The 21444-nt window shown below is 44.4% G+C and overlaps 3 protein-coding genes and 1 pseudogene across 7 annotated transcripts; all 4 read left to right on the top strand.

The window, feature by feature from the left end:
* The first annotated feature begins 631 nt into the window (after nt 1-631).
* Nucleotides 632-7269, top strand: LOC133929562 (pumilio homolog 1-like; annotated as a pseudogene).
* On the top strand, nt 6864-9241 carry LOC133929573 (transcription factor PCL1-like). The gene is made up of 2 exons (XM_062376383.1): nt 6864-6955; nt 7814-9241. The coding sequence occupies exon 2, from the start codon at nt 8391-8393 to the stop codon at nt 9108-9110; it is 720 nt and encodes a 239-aa protein (XP_062232367.1). The 5' UTR covers nt 6864-6955; nt 7814-8390; the 3' UTR covers nt 9111-9241.
* Nucleotides 9242-11544: 2303 nt separating this feature from the next.
* Nucleotides 11545-13415, top strand: LOC133929548 (uncharacterized). 2 transcript variants are annotated; one of them, XM_062376362.1, is made up of 5 exons: nt 11546-12057; nt 12139-12312; nt 12582-12779; nt 13025-13087; nt 13189-13415. In XM_062376362.1, the coding sequence occupies exons 1-4, from the start codon at nt 11626-11628 to the stop codon at nt 13025-13027; spliced, it is 807 nt and encodes a 268-aa protein (XP_062232346.1). In that variant the 5' UTR covers nt 11546-11625; the 3' UTR covers nt 13028-13087; nt 13189-13415. The 2 variants fall into 2 exon arrangements, with proteins under 2 accessions (XP_062232338.1, XP_062232346.1); XM_062376354.1 differs by lacking the exon at nt 13189-13415 and having other exon boundaries at nt 11545-12057; nt 12582-13087.
* Nucleotides 13416-13872: 457 nt separating this feature from the next.
* Nucleotides 13873-20892, top strand: LOC133929531 (glycerol-3-phosphate dehydrogenase [NAD(+)]-like). Of its 4 annotated transcripts, none has more exons than XM_062376335.1 (13): nt 15195-15751; nt 16178-16399; nt 16475-17022; nt 17400-17476; nt 17570-17642; nt 17926-18332; nt 18607-18670; nt 18757-18794; nt 18890-19010; nt 19081-19135; nt 19309-19357; nt 19429-19558; nt 20406-20892. In XM_062376335.1, exons 3-13 carry the CDS (start codon nt 16911-16913, stop codon nt 20414-20416), a joined length of 1137 nt encoding a protein of 378 aa, XP_062232319.1. In that variant the 5' UTR covers nt 15195-15751; nt 16178-16399; nt 16475-16910; the 3' UTR covers nt 20417-20892. The 4 variants fall into 4 exon arrangements, 3 of the variants coding, with proteins under 3 accessions (XP_062232319.1, XP_062232327.1, XP_062232308.1); XM_062376343.1 differs by lacking the exon at nt 20406-20892 and having other exon boundaries at nt 17926-18143; nt 18225-18332; nt 19429-19846; XM_062376324.1 differs by lacking the exon at nt 20406-20892 and having other exon boundaries at nt 19429-19846.
* Nucleotides 20893-21444: the final 552 nt, after the last annotated feature.

Raw genomic sequence — 21444 nt, 5'->3', positions numbered from 1 at the left:
GAGAAATCTATTAGAACATATGGTAACTCATATCCTAAAGTAGATTTGAATAAAAGTTCTTATTTTTCAATTTTCTGTTCAGGCTGGACTATCCGGGTTCACTTGGAGTATCCGGATTAACCCAGAGTATCCGAACGCTCTAATCCACTACGAAATTTTATTTTTCAGATTTTGCCTATTAAATGCCCTCTAAGTGACATCAAGTACTTTCAAAATCATGATCCAATCATTGGATTTAAATGACGTCATAGAATGAAATAGATGACGCACGATAAGACAATTTTTAATCATTTTTCTACTTCCGGTTGATCTGTGATTTCTGGGAGCTAGTTGCTTTGTTAGCTGCACAAAGGGCTCCCATGCAATGTGATTGCAAACTAATAATGTCCCAAGGGGGAAATGAACACTTTGTAATAACAATTTGACATGTTAACGGTTCCACGTTCAGAACTCCTGCGTGCTCATATCTGGTTTCAGTTGTGTTATTTTGGTTTTACAAATCACTGTAGTAGATGTATTCCTTAGTGTAACATGAATCCGGCACAGGTAGCCAGCCAGTCAGGGGATGAGTTCTTATAAACTGCACAGCCGCGCAGCCGAGCTAGTCACAAAACTTGGATGGAATCAGCAGACGGCATTGCTGCTGGGCTGTGCGTGTACATGATTGCTAGAAATCGACAGCAAGCGGCTCATTTAATTCCTTGGGCTTCCGGCTGACGTGGACTTCTTGCTTAGAAATGGAAATCTGATCTCTCCGTGCTCACATATCGAATTATGATGTTGCATGTGCTCAGATGAAAAATAAAGAAGGATAAAAGAGCTTGCTTTAGCTAGTTTTCCTCGTCAAACCCCTCCCAAATCCGAAAGGATTACCCGATTCCCAAGCCCATTCCTCACGCAATGGGTTCGATGATTGCTTATTGAATCCGGGAACCATCTTTTTCTCGTCAAATTTTGGTGAAGCGCCGAGGTGGAGAGAGCTGTGCGTTCCGTCGTGGGGAAAATCCGGTTCTTAGTCTACGAAATCGCCCAGAATCCAATCTACTGGGCGTTCCATTTCTTTTTTGGCAAAATGTGAAAGATTGCCCTTTGATTTACCAGAAGCGGAGGAAGAGTGGGCTACTGTGTAGTGGTGCTTACTGCTGCGAGGGGCGCCGCCGCCGCCTTTGTGTGTTTGGTGGGGATGGTCACCGAGATGGCGATGCGAGGGGAGCCGTGGCGGCGGCAGGAGGAGGAGGAGCAGGCGGAGGCTGATAGGGAGCTCGACCTCTTCCGCAGCGGCTCCGCGCCGCCCACCGTCGAGGGCTCCATGGGCGCGCTCCACGGAGCCGGCGCCGATGTGTTCCTCAAGGACGACCTCCGGGCCGACCCTGCATACTACCACTCCTACTACTACTCCAACGGCAACTTCAACCCACGCCTACCGCCACCGCTACTGTCCAAGGAGGATTGGTGCTCGGCTCAGCAGCTCTGCGCCGGGCTGGGTGGGATCGACGATGGGAGGAAGCCGAGAGGGGGAGGAGGTGGCGGTGGCAGCGGCAGAGCGGGGGCTGGGGACGGGCTCATTGGAATGCCTGGGCTCGAGATTGGCCGCCAGCAGAGCTTCTCCGGTATCTTTCAGGTCTTGCTTCTGCTACTTCAGAATGTCATGTGATTATGTGAACGGTTGAATGCTATGTTCTGGTCTCATGATAGATGCTGAATCGACGCAATATTTTTTTAGTCTGACCTAGTGATTAATTTTGTTGCTTCTGTCGCCTAGTCAAGTAGTTGAGTTCATCCTGATGTGAGATTACTGTTTGAACTGTACTGTATTAGGGTAGACTTTTTGTTGCTTCTTTTATTGTTTAGGAGTTGAATTGTTGTATGTTCAAGAGCTTGGGAAATAGATACGATCATGGCTTGATTGTAGGATAAAGTAAAATATTGTCTGAAGTTCAGATTCTTGATGAAATTTTTTAGATTTTGACACTACAAAATGTCTTTATATTATGGTTGTGCAGAAGTCTTAGCCTTGCAACCGTGTAATTTGTTGATTCACGCGCTATTTATACATTAAAGTGACAGGAACTGCATGAATACGAAGACACTAAATATAGCATGTATATACGATGAAATGCATCTTAATATTTTTTGTCTGGATTGTCTGGAAGGTGGAAGCTACATATAGTGAATGGACGAATGTTTTCTGCCAATTTGTTTTTCTTATTTGGAGATTATGGTGTTGGGATTTGGGGAAGGCTCCATCACCACCCATATTGTTCCTGTACCTTTCTATATATGACCTGATTGTCAATATTATGGTGCACTAGCATAATGCAGATGATAATTCCTCATCAAACATGAATATTATTTCTTAATGTTATGGTGCACTAGAATTATGATATGGAGCTTGTCTTAATGCCCTGAATATATCTTGCATATGTCTTCGGATTGCATGAGCTTAAGTATAGCTCTTAACCCTTTACGGGATTAAGTTTTGGTTCAGTTGTCATTTTATTCAGGGCCATTAAAAACATTTACGGTTTGCTTTAAATGATGCAGGATGACTCATATCAACACGATACAGATGGGTTGGGTGCTAACTCCAACAGTACAGACTTGTTGGATTCTTCGAGAGTTCAATATGGCCTGCGTCGTGAGACTGGAGCTATTGGTGGTCTCCACTCTCACAACAAGGCATCATGCTTGTTGGTAAATCAGAACAATGAGTCTTCACATACATATGCATCAATTATCGGATCATCACATTCAAGAAATGCATCTCCAGACCCTGAGCTCATGAGGAGAGTTCCTAGTCCTTGCCTCCCGCCAATTGGTGTGAAACTTGGTGCTACAGATAATAAGAATAATGGCGGTTCATCTTCTTTCAACCGAAGTTCTTCCAGCCTTGGTGAATCTGATGATCTGGTGGCTGCTTTATCTGGTATGAACCTGTCGTCATCAAGGGGAGTCAATGGACATGCTATGGACCAATCTAAGCTCCATCAGGATGTAGATGATGTCCGTAAGTTTCTTTTTGACCAGTACATGGACCAAACAAATGGCGGTCAGCAGCATTCGTACATTAAAAGTTCTGAACAAGGTCGAGTCAAGGCACCTCAAGAATATTCTGCAACTTCTGTGAATCCTTCTGTTATGAGAAATCCGATCAATACTGGTGGTTTCCAATCTTTTGACCACTTGTCAGTGGGATCTGGCTTTGCTTCCCCTAGGCTTGGTTCTCGATCACCAGGTGGAAGTTTATCTTCCCGACAAAATTTAGCAGGCGCTTCTAACCACTTTAACTATGGAGCAATTGGAAGTCCAACTACAGCATCTGTGCTCCAAATACCTGCTGACCCACTGTATCTTCAGTTCCTTTAGGCAGCAGAAATTGCTGCCCTTTTGCAACTAACTATGAGGATCCTTTGATGGAGAGGGGTAGTATAGGAAATGCTTATATGGATCTATTTGGTCCTAATAAGGCTTACCTAGGTCCATTGCTTCAGTCACAGAAGCAGTATGGTTACTATGGAAATCTGGGGGTTGGTTTTGGTTATGCAGGAAACTCTTTGGCAAGTCCTGTTCTTCCCTCTTCGTCAGCTGGACCTGGTAGTCCACTTAGGCATGGGGATCATAGCATGCGCTTTCCATCAGGTATGAGAAATTTTGGTGGTTCCTTTGACTCATGGAATTCAGATCTGGGTGGTAAGATGGATGTCAACTTAGTTCCATCACTTGTGGAAGAATTTAAGAGCAACAAAAGCAATATTAATCGTTACTACGGTGCGTGGGTTCAATCACAACTAATCCAAGGTGTTAGTCTTACGCACAGAAGAAACCAGACTAGAGAGAGCAGTTGCAGGGCTATGATGAGGCGGGCCTCTGGTGGTCGTGGCTCGGTTGGCTTTGCTGGGCATGTTGTTGAGTTCAGGTACACAATTTCCCACTGAATTTGATTTTTTTGTCACGGTAATATCTAATTTGTGCCTATATATTCAATATTGCAAGATACAGTCATTGCATACAGTTTGTATATAGTTGACGATTGTCTAATTTCTTATTGTTTGAGGAATTGTGCGCAACACAGTTTCTTGTCTTTAAGCTTTAGTCAATTGGTTTAACTAATGTATGTTTAAACGTTTTAAAGTGCGGATCAATATGGAAGTCGATTCATACAGCAAAAGCTTGAGACAGCCAACTCTGAAGAAAAGGACATGGTTTTTGCTGAAATCATGCCCCAGGCTCTGACACTTGTGATTGATGTCTTTGGTAATTATGTTGTTCAGAAGGTATGGGTAACAGTGATTTGCTTGTCAATGAGGTAGAGCACTCCTTTTTTTTCCACCTATCTAACCATATACCTTTGAAGCAGTTCTTTGAGCATGGGAGCACAACTCAGATAAAGGAATTGGCGGACCAGCTAATTGGTCGTGTCTTAGCACTTAGCCTTCAAATGTACGGTTGCCGAGTTATACAGAAGGTGATGATCACTTGAAATATGTTTATTTCTTCTACAGTAAAGATATTCTCATCTAGTTTGCTGTTGTCTACATCATTTTCATGTAGTTGTACACCTTGCAGAATAATGCAGCAAATACACTTCAGCATATGCAAATAGTTGCCTTTAATTAGATAGATTCTTCATGTCCAGTGATAACATATAGACAACAAGTTTTTTCTTTACCAATAAAACTCTAATCCTTGGCAAGCACAAAACTGCAAAATTCATCTTCTGTGTAACCTCTAATGATAATTATGCTCTTCTTTGCTGTTGTATCGACTTACACATTTCTGTTTATCCAAATGCCTATTGGATGATTGCAGGCATCAGACATGCTTGGTTTTATCCGCCTATGTGTGTGCATGCACAAATAGGAAGCCCTTACATGTGCATATATCACATGAAGGGCTCAAATGTTCAGGAAATAATATTTGACTGATGTTATGGATGATATTCATGCAGGCCATAGAAGTTGTTGATTTAGATCAGTAGACTAAAATGGTTGCTGAGCTTGATGGACATGTGATGCGCTGTGTACGTGATCAAAATGGGAACCATGTTATTCAGAAATGCATTGAATGCATCCCACAGCATGCTATCCAATTCATCGTTTCAACCTTCTATGGCCAAGTTGTGATACTATCTACTCATCCATATGGTTGTAGGGTGATACAGGTATGCTTGTACTGGCTCACTTTTACTGTGCAAATATATCTTCAAATATATGGATATTATTTTGCACTTCCACTCATCTCATTGTGCAAATCCATCGGGTGCAGAGGGTGATGGAGTACTGTGATGATCCTAAAACTCAGCAGATAATGATGGATGAGATCCTCCGGTCTGTTTGCTTGCTGGCTCAAGACCAGTACGGTAACTATGTTGTGCAGGTCAGTGCCATCAATATAGCTCCTAGTGATTGTTATTGGTGGTAAAATTTCTCCCAGCCAGTATCTTTTAACTGTAGCGGTCTTTGAAACAAACAGTTAAATTAGCTCCCCATCTCATGAATTATGGACCTGGTAAAAAGCTTGGTTCTATTGACCATTGATTTCTTGAAATAATGGTATTTGCTTTTTTCATGCAAAACACTAGCAATATGTTATGCCCAGTAAAGCGGATATTGCTCAACAAATACATGTTAATTTCTTTGTACTGTTGAAGATATGGGATCATTTGGTCCTTATGTTTGGGTGGTCATGGCGTAATGAAGATACATTTTGTGTACTGCTTGTTCGGGTTGTGTCGAAATTTATGCAGAAAATTCATCTGGGCCACACTCGATAGCGCTTTACCCAGGAGTCCAGGAGTAGTCAGTTCAATTGAATATGTTTTTCCTCTCCCCACTCCTTTCTACCCCAAGCCAATATTTTGTATCAACGTTTGCAAACATTAAGGTAGTTGAGAAATAGTGATGGGTCACTTTGGGTCCACAGTATGGATACTAAATCAGTGAATTCTTGTGCTGATTAATGTATTTGGGGAGTAGTTCTTTAATCATTTGTTACTATCCACTGTTATTCGTTTTTGTTTAATCACATGCTGTGTTAAGAGTGAAATAGTGGATGTGCTAAAGTTGAAATCAGTAATTTTGGTAGTTACACTACACAAGTGGGCATAATAAGCCTGAACATTGTAATGGATGATGCTGCTTTTCCTTTGCTTGAACCTGTTTAGTCTACAACAGGGATTTTATTTGTAGCAGTATTCTCTCCCTTCAGTAACCGATCCACATGACTTTGCAGCATGTTCTGGAACATGGTAAGCCCCATGAGAGATCTGCTATTATTGAGAAGCTGATTGGGCAAATTTTACAAATGAGCCAGCAGAAGTTTGCTTCAAATGTCATAGAGAAGTGCTTAGCGTTCGGCAATCCCGTAGAGTGCCAGATACTGATCGGTGAAATGCTTGGATCCAGTGATGAAAGTGAACATCTTGAGGTGTGTGTTCCTTTAGTTTCTAGATATGTTCAGTTACTTTTTCAGAGAATGAAGTTCTGCAGTATCTTAGGATTATCGGTCTGCTGTTTAGAATTCAGCCTCTTGACAGGCGACGCTGATTGCTGCTATCCTGATACTGAAGTGGTGTTTTATTTGTGTTTGACCACTGAAGGTGATGATGAAAGATCAGTTTGCAAACTATGTAGTGCAGAAGGTGTTAGAGACCTGTGATGATCAGCAAAGAGAGATGATACTCACAAGGATAAAAGCTCATCTGAACACACTGAAGAAATACACTTACGGAAAGCATATAGTGGCCCGTGTGGAGAAGCTTGTCACAGCTGGAGGTATGGCCTGCTATCTATCTACCTTTGACATAGTGGTGTTTTATGTACCACTAGGAAGCTATTTGCTTATATCTATCTGTAACTGATGGATACTCTTCTGTGTACAGAAAAGAGACTTGGGCTTCAACCGTCAAGTGCCGCCTGAAGAGTAACCTATCTAGTGTACAGCTAACAGTGGCTAGGTTTGCACTCCATCCTGTTTTTCTATCTAAAACGAGTTTATCGGAAATAAAAGACTAGGAGCTAGCTTGCGCCGAGTGTACATTCTGTAGCCGAGGAACTAGCATATAAGTGATATAAATCATGTGTACGAGAGTTCTGAAGTGTGTAAAGAGGAAGAGAAGCACAAGTGTTGCTCCCTTGTACAAATTTAGAACTAGAGAGTGAAAGCGAGCTGTTAGCTGTTTAAACCAAGGACGGTAGTATCTTCTTTTCTGTTCGGCTCGGTTCTGTTCTGTTCCGTGTCGATATAATTAAAATGCCATGTTGTTACGTATACAGAGATGCTAAGCTGTTTCTCAGTGAAGCTGGAGCTATTAATCTCAGCTTTGCTTTTTCCTTCCTTTTTAATGGTTGCTCTGTGTGTCCTTTTCAAAGTAGTGCAATCTTGCATCACTAGCATCTTCGACTCGAAGAAATTGATAAGAAACTAATGTTTCTTTCTTTGATGATTCAGGAAGCTTTGGTTAGAAGTATATGTTTGTATGATATGTTGCAGCAGGGAGCGTACACTTTTAGACGTACCTGAATTATCGGAAGTTTTTTATTTGGAGATAATGCTATATTGTAACAACTACCCTTTTCTGATTTTTTTATAAAAAAACTTAATCTATTTGACTCTGATGTGCTTACAAAAACAAAAACAACAGGCAGCGTAGTTTAGTAACTGCTGCTGTCAACACCAACCATGTAATTTGACCTGGGTGATAGACAGTTTCTATTGAGATGGCAGAATTTTGATAACAACTTCATGAATTTGTTTATTCGATAATAAATATCTCGTTCTTTCCTGTTACTAATTGGGAGAATTTTTATTCCAGAAAAAAGGATCTGGTGGAGAAAAGAAAAGAAAATCTCTGCTTGCTGCTTTGACCAAACAAGAGATGCGGAGGAGTCGCATAAAGGAAAAGAAAAGAAAGGAAAAGAGCGTCTACGGTCGTCGGATTCGTGCTATCCGAATCTGGAGGAAATATCTCCTAATCACCTCAATCTCGATCTGACGGTGGCCACTGGAAAAGCGCGGATCGGACGGTGGCCATGGAAAAGCGAATCAAAAATATCCGGGGGAGCGGTCCACGTGGACGTTCATCCCGATCTGCGCTTTTCTGCCCTTTATTCCCATTTCCGCCATTAAATTATCTTCTTCCACTCCACCTCCCCACCAGCTAGCTCACAGCTCAGCATCTCCTATTATCCTCTCCCCCACCCAAAAAAAAGAAAAATCTATCTCTCTCTCACACAGACACACCGCCGGGCGCCGGCCGCCGTCTGCTGCATCCGCAGGCTGGAGATCCGATTGAGCCGCCTCCGATGGTTTCTTTCTTGACAGGCTAGGATTAATTCGGGGCTGGATTAAGCGATAGCAAGTGAAGATCGAAGCGATTGGGTTAGGTGGGGATGGGGGAGGAGGCGCCCGACGACTACGAGCTGGACCTGCTGGGCGCCGGCGAGGCAGAGCGGGTGATGGAGTGGGACGCGGGCCTCCCGGGCGCCGACGAGCTCACCCTGCTCTCGCAGCCGCTGGTCCCGCCGGGGCTGGCCGCCGCGTTCCGCATCCCGCCGGAGCCGGGGCGCACGCTGCTGGACGTGCACCGCGCGTCGGCGGAGACGGTGTCCCGGCTGCGGCGCGCGAGCTCGTCGTCGTTCCCGCCCTTCCAGGCGGGAGCGAGGGCGGACGAGGTGGAGTCGTCCGCGGCGACGAAGCGGCCGCGGCTGGTGTGGACGCCGCAGCTGCACAAGCGGTTCGTGGACGTGGTAGCGCACCTGGGGATCAAGAAGGCGGTGCCCAAGACGATCATGCAGCTGATGAACGTGGAGGGGCTGACGCGGGAGAACGTGGCGAGCCACCTGCAGAAGTACCGGCTGTACGTGAAGCGGATGCAGGGGCTCTCCAACGAGGGGCCGTCCCCCTCCGACCACATCTTCGCCTCCACGCCCGTGCCCCACAGCCTGGTGCACGAGGTGCCCGTGCGCACGCCCTACGCCGGCGGCGCGCCCATGTACCGCCACGCCCCCATGGCCGTGGCCGTGGGGATGAACAACGGCCACCGTCACAACGGGTACGGGCACGTCTCCTCCTACCACCAGCAGCCGCACCACGGCCACGGCGACAAATAATGATACCAAACACCAAACATGTTTTTTTGATCCATGAACCCAATCCATGGAGGAAATCGGTTGATCGATCGATCCATCGAGCATGTTGTTGTCGTTGAAACGAATTGAATTGAGTTGGGGCTAATTCGTCATGTTGTTGTTGACCAAGAGGAGCAAGCAATTGTGTTGAATTGAATTGAGTTGGAGCAAAAGATCTCTGTGGTTGTGTTCTGACAGCTCTGTGTGTTGTGTGTCGTGTCCTGAAAATGAAAATATCTAGAGTGCTTTTGCTTCCTGCAATCCATGCTTCCATCTTTGGGAAAATTCGTTTTTTCCACCGTTAGGTTGGTGTTTCGAAGAATTACCATATTGTTTCGATCTTATACCAGTATAATACATTTTTCGTTCGAAGATTTGTCATTTCAACCCATTTTAGCCCATTGTTTACTCTTTGGGCGGCGTGACGTGACCGTTTTGCCCCTTTCCTCTATTTCCCGGTGAACTCGCATTCATCCGCTCCAGCCCCGATCTATTTCCCCTCTCCCTGTCCTCTCGCACTACGTGAACTCGTCACTGGCCCAAGTTCACCGAGATGCACACAAGCTCGGTTGTGGGCTTGGTCGGAACTATGCCAGCGACATGCGAGGAGGCGATGGCGGCTCGGCCGCTAGTGGGGACGCCGCCGCCGACGGGGCGGACGGAAACTATGATGTGCACAAGCATTTAGAGGGCCTAAGGAGGCTCACTGTGCGGTTCGCTGGGACAGAGGAGCCATTGAGGGGCGGGTCGAAGGACGGCGGCTGGAGCTCGAGAAGAAGGTGGCGGCATGCCCAAATCTAGCGGTGAAACGACGAAATCTGCACGGATAGGGTCAGAATTGAGTCGCACGACCTTCCTGTGGTCTTCTCGAAGCTTGGGCTAGGCAGATTCATGCTCGGGGGTGGCAGACCTGTCAGCGGTGCATCGGTGGAGTTGGTGTGGCAGCTCGGTCTCCCTAGTGCGGTGCTGGGCAGAGGTAGAGAGAGCGGGAAGGGAGAGAAGAAAGTGGAGAGGGGAGGCGGGGGGGGGGGGATAAGGTGGCTCACGCCGGGGCCGTGGTTGGCCGGCGTGGGTGGTGGCCAGGGATCGACGGCCACGCGGCCACACGGCTCTGCGTCTAGCAATGGGAAGAGGGGAACAGTCGGTGACATGTAGGCCCCACCCATTATGTTGGTGCAAAATGGTCACGTCATGTCTCTAAGAAGTCGAAAAAATGAGTTAAAATAGATCGAAATGGCGGATCTCCGAACGTAAAATGCATTCTAGTGATATAAGATCAAAGCAAAACAAATTGGGTAGCAATTCTTCTAAACACCAACATAACGGTAGCAAAAATCCAATTACACTAGTGGAGTATGATGCCGTTTGTATTTCTCTCTCCTCGGCTAAAATCTAAAAGTAGATAACATACTCGATCATATTTACTAAAATAGATAATATATTATTGTATTTACAAATTTAGTATCCTTATTCGACATCTGATTTATCAGAAATGATGAATAATATCATATTCGGTACTTCAGGTGCCGAATATAGTAATATTCACCATTTTTTACACCTGATGTACCGAATATCAACTGTATTCGGCACCTCATATGCCGAATATGATGAACAGTGCCATATTCGACAATTGAGGTGCCGAATATAGCCAGTCCTCCGTCAACTCCCGTTGCTATGAACAGTAACCACGTTGATTAAAATTCGTTTCCACTCTCCTTCAAAACAGTGGTCTTCTGTCACTCAAAAAAATTAATTTTTTATGTGTTTCATAATCTATGTGCAACATATTTTAATTAGATTCACCAAAAATCATTTATATATTTTAAACTAAATTTCTCAGAAAAGGTTACTTTTATAACTCCTAATAATTATTAGTACCTCAAATAAATTCCAAAAAAATGAAAAAATAACTAATATTCTTCTTATATGATGGATTAATTTCTAAAATTATTTTTAACATTAGATTATATGATAAAAAAAATGAATTCCTTTGTAATGCTCCATTTATATGCATTTTTATTATTTCATGTGATATTCTTCTTTTAATTCAATTTGAATTCAAATAAAATTTAACTATCTTATTATTTTTATCCTGTTGACATGCTAACCTTTTAACTACATTTCTGAAGAATGGTGAGCGAGCTGACGCGTCTCTTAAACGGTACAAATAGTAGTTCACTGTTTTTCGGTAAATTAAATACCAAATACGAATATTAAATTTATAAATACGATAATATGTTATGTATTTTAACAAATACAATCAAATATATTGGTTACTTTTAGATTTTATTTCCCCTCCTCTTGGATAGGAATGGATGGGCCCGGCCGGAGATGGCGATCACAAGTGGACCTATCATTGGCTGAAGAAATTCCTCTTGCTTCAGCCAATGAGCCAAGCCAAGCACGCCCGGCGTGTTTTGATTTTTGAAGGAAAAAAAATCAATTTTGATTTTGCCGGAGTGTTTCGCTTCTGAGATTGACAAAAGTGCACAAGGCCATGGCGTCCTCTGCGAGCTGCTGCTGCTGCTGCTTCCGCTTCCGCCGCCCTCTCCGTCTCCTCACCAGCCGCTACAAGGGAAGGGGAAGCCCCGCACGCATCCGCCTCCTCTCACCGTCCACCCCTTCCCCAAGGCTCTCTTGTCGCATCCCCGCCTCAACCGAACCGCCGCTCGCGGACACCGACCAAGACGGTTGCTCCGCGGGCCACGAGGAGGAGGAGGACCGGGACGACCGCTACGGCTTCCAGATCCAGGTCTCCAAAACCGGGAACCGCAACCGGCGCCTCGTGCGCGCGCAGGTGAGCGTCGACGCGCCGCTCGACGCGGTCTGGGCCACGCTCACCGACTACGAGGGCCTCGCCGACTTCATCCCGGGCCTCTCCGAGTGCCGCCTCCTCCACCAGGACCACCGCTTCGCCCGCCTCTACCAGGTCTGGTCTGGCCTCTTCTCTGATTCCTCCAACACCTCCTCATGTGCTGAATTGGGTGCCTCTTCTTCTCTCCCTGGGCAGGTTGGGGAGCAGGATCTGGCGCTGGGGTTCAAGTTCAACGCCAAGGGGACCATCGACTGCTACGAGGGCGAGATGGAGGTGCTGCCCGCCGCGGGGGCGCGCAGGAGGGAGATCGCATTCAAGATGATCGACGGCGATTTCAAGGTCTTTGAGGGGAAATGGTCCGTCGAGGAGGTGATGTCATGGCCTCCTTAGCTGCTCTCTACTTGCAAGTTGCAAATCCCAGATTATGGAATCCAATTACACACACTGCTCATACTGTGATCATTGCTCACTGATTTGCATTTTGGAGTGATTCAAGCATTGCTATGTGTCTTGAGAATCTGCTTCCAGCAGAGCACGTCTGCGCAAGGGATTACTTTTGCTTGGCAATGTCAAGAACAAATTCTGTTTTGATCGGGACTATGAAAGATTGCTGATAAATATGGTTGGGCTTTGTGTAGGTTGATGGTAGCATTGCCGAAGGTGGGGAAATTTCAGAGGACCAGGGACTCCAGACAACACTTTCTTACCTAGTTGAGCTGGAGCCTAAGCTCTGGGTTCCAGTGAGGTTACTGGAAGGAAGGATCTGCAGTGAGATCAAGACCAACCTTGTCTCGATCAGAGAACAAGCACAGAGGATCCAAAGATTACAGCACGAGGTAACTGCAGCAAACAGAGTTGCTCAATTGCTGTTCTAACGTGTACAAGAGGATGTTTAATTTCTTTACAGCCATGTAATATATCCTTGCCCCAAAACACTAGTATAATATCCTCAGAAGTAGCAGCTAGAGAATTAATACATCTGGAAATTTGTTGTTTTCTTTGTACTTCCATCCCGCTGTTATCATAGTGCGCTTCGTTTTTCAATTCTCATGCTGAAGTTTGTTTGGTTATATATTTTCAGTGATGACTAGAGACCTTTTCTGACAAGTCCATTCTTGATTGACAACTTGTTGACTGAACAGAGGTACAGTAATTTAGCCCTTGTTTTGCTCGTTGACAGTAGTTAGTTGGGGTCTTGATGCTTTGCCTGGGGTGCCATGAGCCTTATGCGTCGCAATGTTACAGGAGGCCAGATAAAAAAGGATATTGCTGAAGGATCAATCGGTCATGTCTCATGACGCTGGGATTATCTGGAGTCCGGACAAGATCTGACGTTGTGCTCGACTGATTAGAAGACGTTGAAATTGCGATTGTTTGTTTGTTTGTAATCTTGAGGCAGAACAGTTCAGTTGAATCTTGAGCTTGAGATGACAAGAACAAGAAGAAGAAAGTTGCACCACTAGGCATAGGCATCTGTGGCACCATGTCGGCCCCCTCCCTGACCTTACGACGCGCCTAAGGCGTACGAGACCTGCATGCGCACATTCGCAACACCCCCAACTGCTGGCGGCATGCTTCGCCACGCGCCAACTCCTCGCGCTTTCCTCCAGCTCCTCGCCGCCGAGCCGCCGTGCCCGTCCTCCGCAGACCAGTGCCACGCGGCGGCCGCCAAGCTCGGATTTTTCGCGGCCAACGTCTTCGTCAGCACCGGCCTCCTCGTCCTCTACTGCCGCTCCCGCCGCCTCCGGGAGGCCCAGCAGCTGTTCGACCAAATGTCCCACCGGACCGCCGTCACCTGGAGCACGCTCATCTACGGCCACGCGCAGTCCCGCCGCGCCCCCGGCCTCGCCGTGGGGGCGTTCGCACGCATGCTGCGTGACGGTGTCCCACCCACGGCATCGGCCATGTCCAGCGTCTTGGTCGCATGCGCCAAGCTGGAGGACGCGGGCATTGGGGCAATGCTGCACTCCGTTGGACTGAGGTGTGGCGTCTGTGCGGCCAGCGTCGTCGTGGGGACTGCCTTAGTGGACATGTACGCAAAGTGCCATCACGTGTGCCGTGTGCGAGGCACACAAGGTCCTTGAGGAGATGGAACGCAAGAATGTGGCCACCTTCACGGCGCTAGTCCGCGGCCTTGCTGTGAACGGAAGGCCTCATGACGCCATGGTGTTGGTCAGGGAGATGGACCAGTCAGGAGTCGTACCAAACGCGATGACATACAGTAGCCTTCTCAGCTCATTCCAGAGTCCTCAAGACGTAGATCATGGGAGACAAGTGCATTGTGCAGTGCTAAAGAAGGGGCTGGAGCACAATCCATATGTCCTGTCCACCCTTCTCACCATGTACTCCAAGTGTGACACTTTCGAAGATTTCAGGAAGGTACAGATGGCTGTTTCATGCCAGGATCAGGTGTCGTTCAATTCCGTGATCTCTGGCCTCTCCTGTCTAGGAAGAGGTGAGGAGGCGTTTCAGCAGTTTGTGGAGATGAGAAGGCAAGGCGCTGACACAGATGTGTTCACATTTGCCAGCGTATTGAAGGCTGTAGGGGGCTCGTCCTCATTGCTGGAGGGAAGGCAAGTTCACGCTCTTATTCTGAAGACTGGATATGTTCACGACATGAACGTTCAGAACGGCTTGATTTCCATGTACGCAAGACGTGGGGCGATTGTGGAATCTAAGGGTGTGTTTGCTTCGATAGAAGCACCTGACTTGGTCTCTTGGAATTCGCTTCTGTCAGGTTGTGCTCAACATGGCTATGGAAGAGAGGTGATTGAAATGTTTGAACAGATGAGGAGACTGAACGTACAGCCAGACCATACCACCTTCTTGTCGGTGCTTACAGCATGCAGCCATGTTGGCTTGGTAGATAAGGGGCTTGAATATTTCAATTTGGTGAAAGAAAAGGGGTTTCTTGCTGGAGCGAGGCTAGAGCACTACGCATGTATGGTTGATCTTCTTGGTCGAGCTGGGTATCTCTCGGAAGCTGAATCTTTGATTAATGATATGCCTATGAAACCTGGTTTGTCAGTATACAGAGCTTTACTCAGTTCCTGCCAGATTCATGGCAACCTTGAGATCGCAATCCGAGTGTCCAAGCGCCTGATTGAGCTCTATCCCCATGATTCATCTGCTCATGTTCAGTTATCAAAGGCCTTTGCTGGTGATGGTTACTGGGATAATGCTGCTGAGATCAGGGAGGGCATGACTGACAAAGGAATAGTGAAGATACCAGCTTGGAGTTGTGTTTGAGGACCGAATGCAGGCCAATTAAGCAGGCTGTAAGTGCAAGATGCATGCCATTGGCAAACCAAATTGTCTTGCTTTCTAACTGGAGGTAACTGAAAGTTGAAGCTTTGATGGCGATGTGTAATGAAGAAGCTAAACCAGAATTTAGCCATAAATTTGTTGACCTGCTGATAAATATTTGAATGAGAAATTCAGATGCAATCATGTATATGTCACTACAGCATATCAGTTGCAGGATCGCAGTAAAAAAAAAAAATTATGTTCTAAGGATGGCGGTGCTGCTGTAAACAAGACTACTGAACCTTGGTTGACAAGAACCAAAATTAATAGGCTGTTTGGTTTGTGAGATAAACCCATCCTAGATGGGATTGGTCCATCATGGGATGAACCCATAAATTTTGGTGGCGTGATAACATTCCTCATATTTACACTACCTATGTACTTGTGAGGAATGAGGTGGCGATGGATCAACCCATTCCATTCCTCAAACCAAACATGTGGATTAGGAATGAGGTGGTGATAGATCACATTGTTCCTCAAACTAAACATCCTATAAACTGAGGTAGTGAACCCAAGTTTGCTGAATATTCTTCGTTTCACAGAACACTTAAGTTTATTGGCGTCTTACTTTTGGATTCCAGTCAAACCAGAAACATGACACTTTTCTTCTTTACTTGATCTTATTTTTTTTCCTCAAACTTCCCCATCTTTATCACTATTTTGAAACAAACCTCTATATATTTACGACATATACTGGTTTTATAATTCTGAGGTCTTGGCAACAGATCCATTAACATTGGTAGTACATCATAACAAGCTGTACTGCTACCACAAGATATATATTTCATAGGATCTATCCCTACCCTTAATTCATCATTGCTTGCTTCTAGAATCATTCTCTTTTTCACTGTTCATACTAGTTTTGTACTCTCCGGTGGCTAAAATTGTTATTTGATCGATTCATGTCGTAACTGTGTTGTTTATGCAGATATCATAGTCTGGATGCAATTCCGCAGCAGGCGCACTTACATAGACCGTGGGGCGAGGAGTAATCAACCGGAAGCGTGCAATCGCATCGTCAAGACCGAATGGCCTTGGCTGATAACCATCGAAGAGGCCAAGAACAAGACTGAAAATGGGAAACGATTGGCCTGGTGTTGGAATCCATGTTCTGCCCGTGGGCGCTCCTGAGAATTCACTTGCTACACCGGTAAGCAAGCCAGATAGATGTTGGTGTATGTTGCTTGCCGGCCTAGTTATGATGTGCTTGTGTTATGTTGTGCAGTTTGATGTCACGTGAAGCATCAAGGATTGGACGGTTCCACCGAGACGAGATTGCCACTGGATCGAGGAATCCTCCGCGCCAGCCACCGTCTCCTCCCCTCGTCTATTCTCTTCATCATTCCCAACGACGGAATGGCGGCGATCGTTGCCTCGTTGCGAACAGACTGGTAGAGGAAACAGACAAACACATGCAAATCTTGGGGATGCCCGCCCCTCCGTCCTAGCTAAGCTATAGGGACATTCTTCGCCTTTCCTTCTCCTCTCCGCCGCCCAATCTGTTGTATATATACGCTGCTGGTGCTGGTTGTGGGGCTCTAGGTCTTTCCTTGTTCTTCTTCTTGTCCTCGTTCTTGGTTTGCTCGATTACTTGGCCGGCCGGTGGATTGGTCAGTTTCTTGATCTGCATTTCGGCCGTCGTGAGCTGCACCCCGCTGGAGATGGAGAACGGGCACGCCAAGTACCGGGTGGCGGTCATTGGAAGCGGCAACTGGGGCAGCGTCGCCTCCCGCATCATCGCCTCCAACACCGCCAAGCTGCCGTCCTTCTATGGTAGGCAGCCAGTATCCCTATTGCGCATTATGTGTTCTTGAATTGCTGACATGCAAGCTGTGTATAATGCAATGTCTTTGTCTCAGCTATGGGTCATGCCATTTCGATGGATTCTCATTCTTGTGTCTTTGAGAGCATTCGATCATGTTAGATAAGCTTACATCCAACCTTATCTTTTTGTTGGGTCTTTAGAGACATGCATGACCTTATGGTCTATACTATATATTCCTGTTAGCTATATGTAAGGTTGTACCAACTGCAAAACTATTGAAAACGTTGTAGTGGCCAACTTACTATTAGCGCGCAGAGTTTAATGCTAGGTACAGATACCTTTTGTTGTACCTATTTGTGTTAACTTTTGGGAATCTTTTTGGCAGATGAAGTAAGGATGTGGGTATTTGAAGAATTACTGCCAACAGGCAAGAAACTATCCGAGTCCATTAACAAAGCAAATGTAAGAGTCGAAACTTGTTAGCTTATTTTACATTGAACGACTAATGGCGTATACACTAGTAAAGGGTTCTGACCTTATTCTCACGTGTTACAGGAGAACTGCAAATACTTACCGGGTATAAAACTTGGAGCTAATGTTATTGCTGATCCTGACTTGGAGAGTGCAGGTAATCACAGTGTTACCCTGTTTTGATGATTTTTGGGAGGAAAGATTACTTCTGGGTGCTAGTAATACGTGCAGTTCTAGTTGATAAAAAAACTTTAGGAAAAAAATTGGGCAGGCAAACCAGCAGTCCAGCACAATGAAATTTAATGTTCAGAGATCTGTTAAATAATTTTGGCTTTGCTAGGCAATTGGATACTATTTCATAAAGGACAAGGAAACTTTACATCAGAATGCTCATTTGTTGTCAAATAAGTATAAATAAAAAAATAATTTGGTTTTCTCAGTCAAAGACGCGAATATGCTGGTTTTTGTGACTCCCCATCAATTTGTGGAGGGTATATGTAAGAAGCTCGTAGGCAAGCTAAGACCAGGAGCCGAGGCTATCTCCCTCATCAAGGGCATGGAGGTCAAGATGGAAGGACCGTGCATGATATCTAAATTAATTGCGGATACACTTGGAATCAATTGTTGTGTCCTCATGGGTGCTAACATTGCAAATGAGGCAAGCATCTGTTGTGTTGTGCAAATTTTTTTGCAGTCTTCAGAAGCAAAAAAAATAAGTTGTTGTACATTTCCAATGCAGATAGCTGTTGAGAAGTTCAGTGAAGCAACAATTGGATATAGGAAAGATAAGGAAGTGGCGACCCGATGGGCTAAACTTTTTACCACGCCTTACTTCCTAGTTTCTATTGTAAGTTCTTCAACTATATCCTCATAAATAGATGAAATAAGAGATAAACTCTGCATTTTGATCCTCTCAATATAGGAATGTTCCGGGAATATGAAAGTCATCTTAGTAAATGCTGAATTTTATAAAACAGTTATGAACATGTACAGAGATACCAACGAACATAATGGTGGGCACAATACAAAAAATAGTTTTGGAAGCATATAAGATAATTTATTGAATATAAAATGAAGATTGAATGGAGTTCTTATCGGCGCATCTTACCCTTCGTGTGCAGGCAGAAGATATTGAAGGAGTAGAGCTATGTGGAACGCTGAAAAATATCGTGGCTATTGCAGCAGGTTTTACATGCGACAGTATACTGTGTGGTTACATCCATTATTTCCTTTCAAATTTCAATGGCTTATGTGGTGGAATTAACTTGCAGGCCTTGTTGATGGCTTGGATATGGGAAACAATACAAAGGTTGCACCTCTACTATTTAACACACTGTGAACAAAAACATAATTTTCATGGCATTGTATAATCTTATGGCCTCTTTTCTTTTTCCTATTTGTTAGGCTGCAATAATGAGGATTGGTTTGCGGGAAATGCGTGCTTTCTCTAAGCTTCTGTTTCCTTCAGTCAGAGATAACACATTCTTTGAGAGCTGTGGTGTGGCTGACCTAATAACTACATGCCGTACGTATCTTAGTTGTTCTCAGTTAGCCATCGAACACACAAATACTGAAAAGTGAGTGTTCCATGACAGTTGGCGGGAGGAACAGAAGAGTGGCTGAGGCTTTTGCAAGAAACGGTGGCAAAAGGTTTCTTCTTTAAACTGCACATCTTCATTTTTAAATGTAGGGATTGTCCATGTTTGCTCTTCATCAGAGAATCCAAAAAAAATCTGGTGATGTTCATAGCCATGTTAAAAAATAATGAGTTTTTCCATGTCCTGTGATTATATAATTACTTCATCTCATCTTCTTTCTGACAGGTCTTTTGATGACCTGGAGGCAGATATGTTACAAGGTCAAAAACTACAGGTAAAGCAAACACATGATGTCCTGCTTGGTGCATATTCTTCTTGGTGCATCTAATCTCGTTGGTTTTACAGGGAGTGTCTACAGCAAGAGAAGTTTATGAAGTCTTGACTTATCGAGGGTGGCAGGAGCTGTTTCCTATGTTATCAACAGTACATGAGATTTGTATTGGACAATTGCCTCCTACATCAATAGTTGAATACAGTGAGCACACGCCCAACCTTTCCATCATCGGTGGTCCTACTCCGTTCTACTGAGCTAGATACTTCAATTTGGACTACTGCTACAATTATCAATATCACTTGTTATAAACAAAGCAAGTTGAGATATACTGAATATCTGAATCTTTATCACATAAAAATATGATAATTCAGTCATGTCACCTTATTAAGTTCATGACTTTATGAGTCTGTGCTTCTGTATCCAGTTGGTTGAAAGTTGGATTCCTATTAACCTTAATGAGAAATCAGTGAATGAGAATCAATGTTGTAATTTATAATGAAGAAATACATGGTAAGATTTATAATGATGCTCCTCGGATGAGAAAGAACACCAAAAAGGCGGCTCAAGATCAAGAACTATACATTTTTTTCTATATATTATACAGTTTATCATAGTTCTACACATGGTTCTACTAGGCCATATATATATATATAAATTGCCATATATATGCAAATTCATGATAATTTTCACAAGGATATTTATCTATTTCCTGGTCATAGACTTCACTTGGTATTCTCCTGCCAATAACCAGTCACAACAATTTGCAGTAGCCTTTGCCAGAGATATAGTCGCGCAAAATGCCAAAACCATAACTGACAGAATAAGGCAAAGATACGTCCTTTCATCTTGTGTCCGAAAGTGATTTTGGTGATTTCATCCTGCATAAGACAAACATGAGAAGCAAGAGAGCAACTAAATAACAGTTGAAAACTTGGTCTAAAATCAATTTGGTGCTGATAGGGTTTCTTCATTTTCTTGGCCCAGTTGATTTTCTTTTCGCAAAACAAGTGCAATCGTTTTTTCTATGTTGGTATGAATCAATTTTCAGGGCGCAACTGAAAGTTATTCTTTGAAGGTGCCATAAAGAACAGTTTTGGTTTGTTGAAGGTCTTTCAGTCTGAACATAAATCTGTTGCTTGGTAGTGGCGGCACATCAAGGCTCAGGGAACTTTGTCACAGCACATGCAGGAAGTCATTAGATGTGCCTGATAGCTGTTTGTAATAGATACTAATGATACTCATATGTATACTTTTTTTTTTTCGGATTCAGCAATAGGATCATGCTAAATACCACTATTCAGATAGTAGCAGGGAAGGCTTATTTTGGTGTCATCTTACAGTAGCTTGTTATCTCGGCTGAGGTGAAGATTCTCAAGTGCCGAGGCCTAAGGCAGGCTCCACCGCTCAATGGCACCCGGTCACAGTCAGCGAACAGATCTTTCGGACCGCATCTTGTTCGTAATTTTTATTCAGTTAAAGGTCCTTTCTGTAAATGAGAGTTGGACCAACATAAAATCATCTACAATCATACTCCTTTCATTTCGTTCCTTCCCGATTCCTTTTTCTGTTCTTATTCCTTTTATTTTCTCTTATCTCTAACAGTTTCTTTTCAAGATGAATCGTGAAAAAAAAAATAGTGAGAATCTCATCCTGAAGAGAACGACTTTGAGAATCCCTTCGTAACGGGAATCGTAAAGGTAAACCGTTGGAGCGTTAAAGGTAACAAAAATCCCTTCACGACGAGAATCTGAGCCGTGAGGATTCTCTTGGGCATAATTCTTGGGATTTCAGAACTGAAATTTTGAATGCATTTCAAAAAAAAAAAAACTCAATGCAGAGCATCCAAAAAAAATTCTGAGTGCGGAGTCCATGAACTTACATGTCGGAGCATTGCTGGTTGATGTTGTACATTGTCAGTGTGTAAAGTTTGCGAATCATGCCACTTTCGTATTTGTTCTGTTCCATACTTCATTGCATGGGCGCATTTGTGATATTGAAGCACATAATTTCAAACCCTGTGTACGCTCTTTTCTTGAAACAAATAGTGTAAACGTATAATTTTGCAAACTTATTCAGGCTGCAGCTAC

This window comes from Phragmites australis, chromosome 1 (genome assembly GCF_958298935.1).
Source record: "Phragmites australis chromosome 1, lpPhrAust1.1, whole genome shotgun sequence".
NCBI classification, from domain to species: Eukaryota; Viridiplantae; Streptophyta; class Magnoliopsida; order Poales; family Poaceae; genus Phragmites; species Phragmites australis.
Note: the sequence above shows the minus strand (reverse complement) of the source record. Positions and strands in the feature narration are given on the sequence as shown.

Coding starts and splice junctions, on each gene's coding strand:
- LOC133929548 (XM_062376354.1), top strand. CDS start 11,626: ATGGCGTCCTCTGCGAGCTGCTGCTGCTGCTGCTTCCGCTTCCGCCGC. Junction 12,058..12,138: donor GCTTCGCCCGCCTCTACCAG/GTCTGGTCTGGC, acceptor CTCCCTGGGCAG/GTTGGGGAGCAGGATCTGGC. Junction 12,313..12,581: donor GGAAATGGTCCGTCGAGGAG/GTGATGTCATGG, acceptor GGCTTTGTGTAG/GTTGATGGTAGCATTGCCGA.
- LOC133929573 (XM_062376383.1), top strand. CDS start 8,391: ATGGGGGAGGAGGCGCCCGACGACTACGAGCTGGACCTGCTGGGCGCC.
- LOC133929531 (XM_062376324.1), top strand. CDS start 16,911: ATGGAGAACGGGCACGCCAAGTACCGGGTGGCGGTCATTGGAAGCGGC. Junction 17,643..17,925: donor TCCTGACTTGGAGAGTGCAG/GTAATCACAGTG, acceptor TGGTTTTCTCAG/TCAAAGACGCGAATATGCTG. Junction 18,671..18,756: donor TATCGTGGCTATTGCAGCAG/GTTTTACATGCG, acceptor ATTAACTTGCAG/GCCTTGTTGATGGCTTGGAT.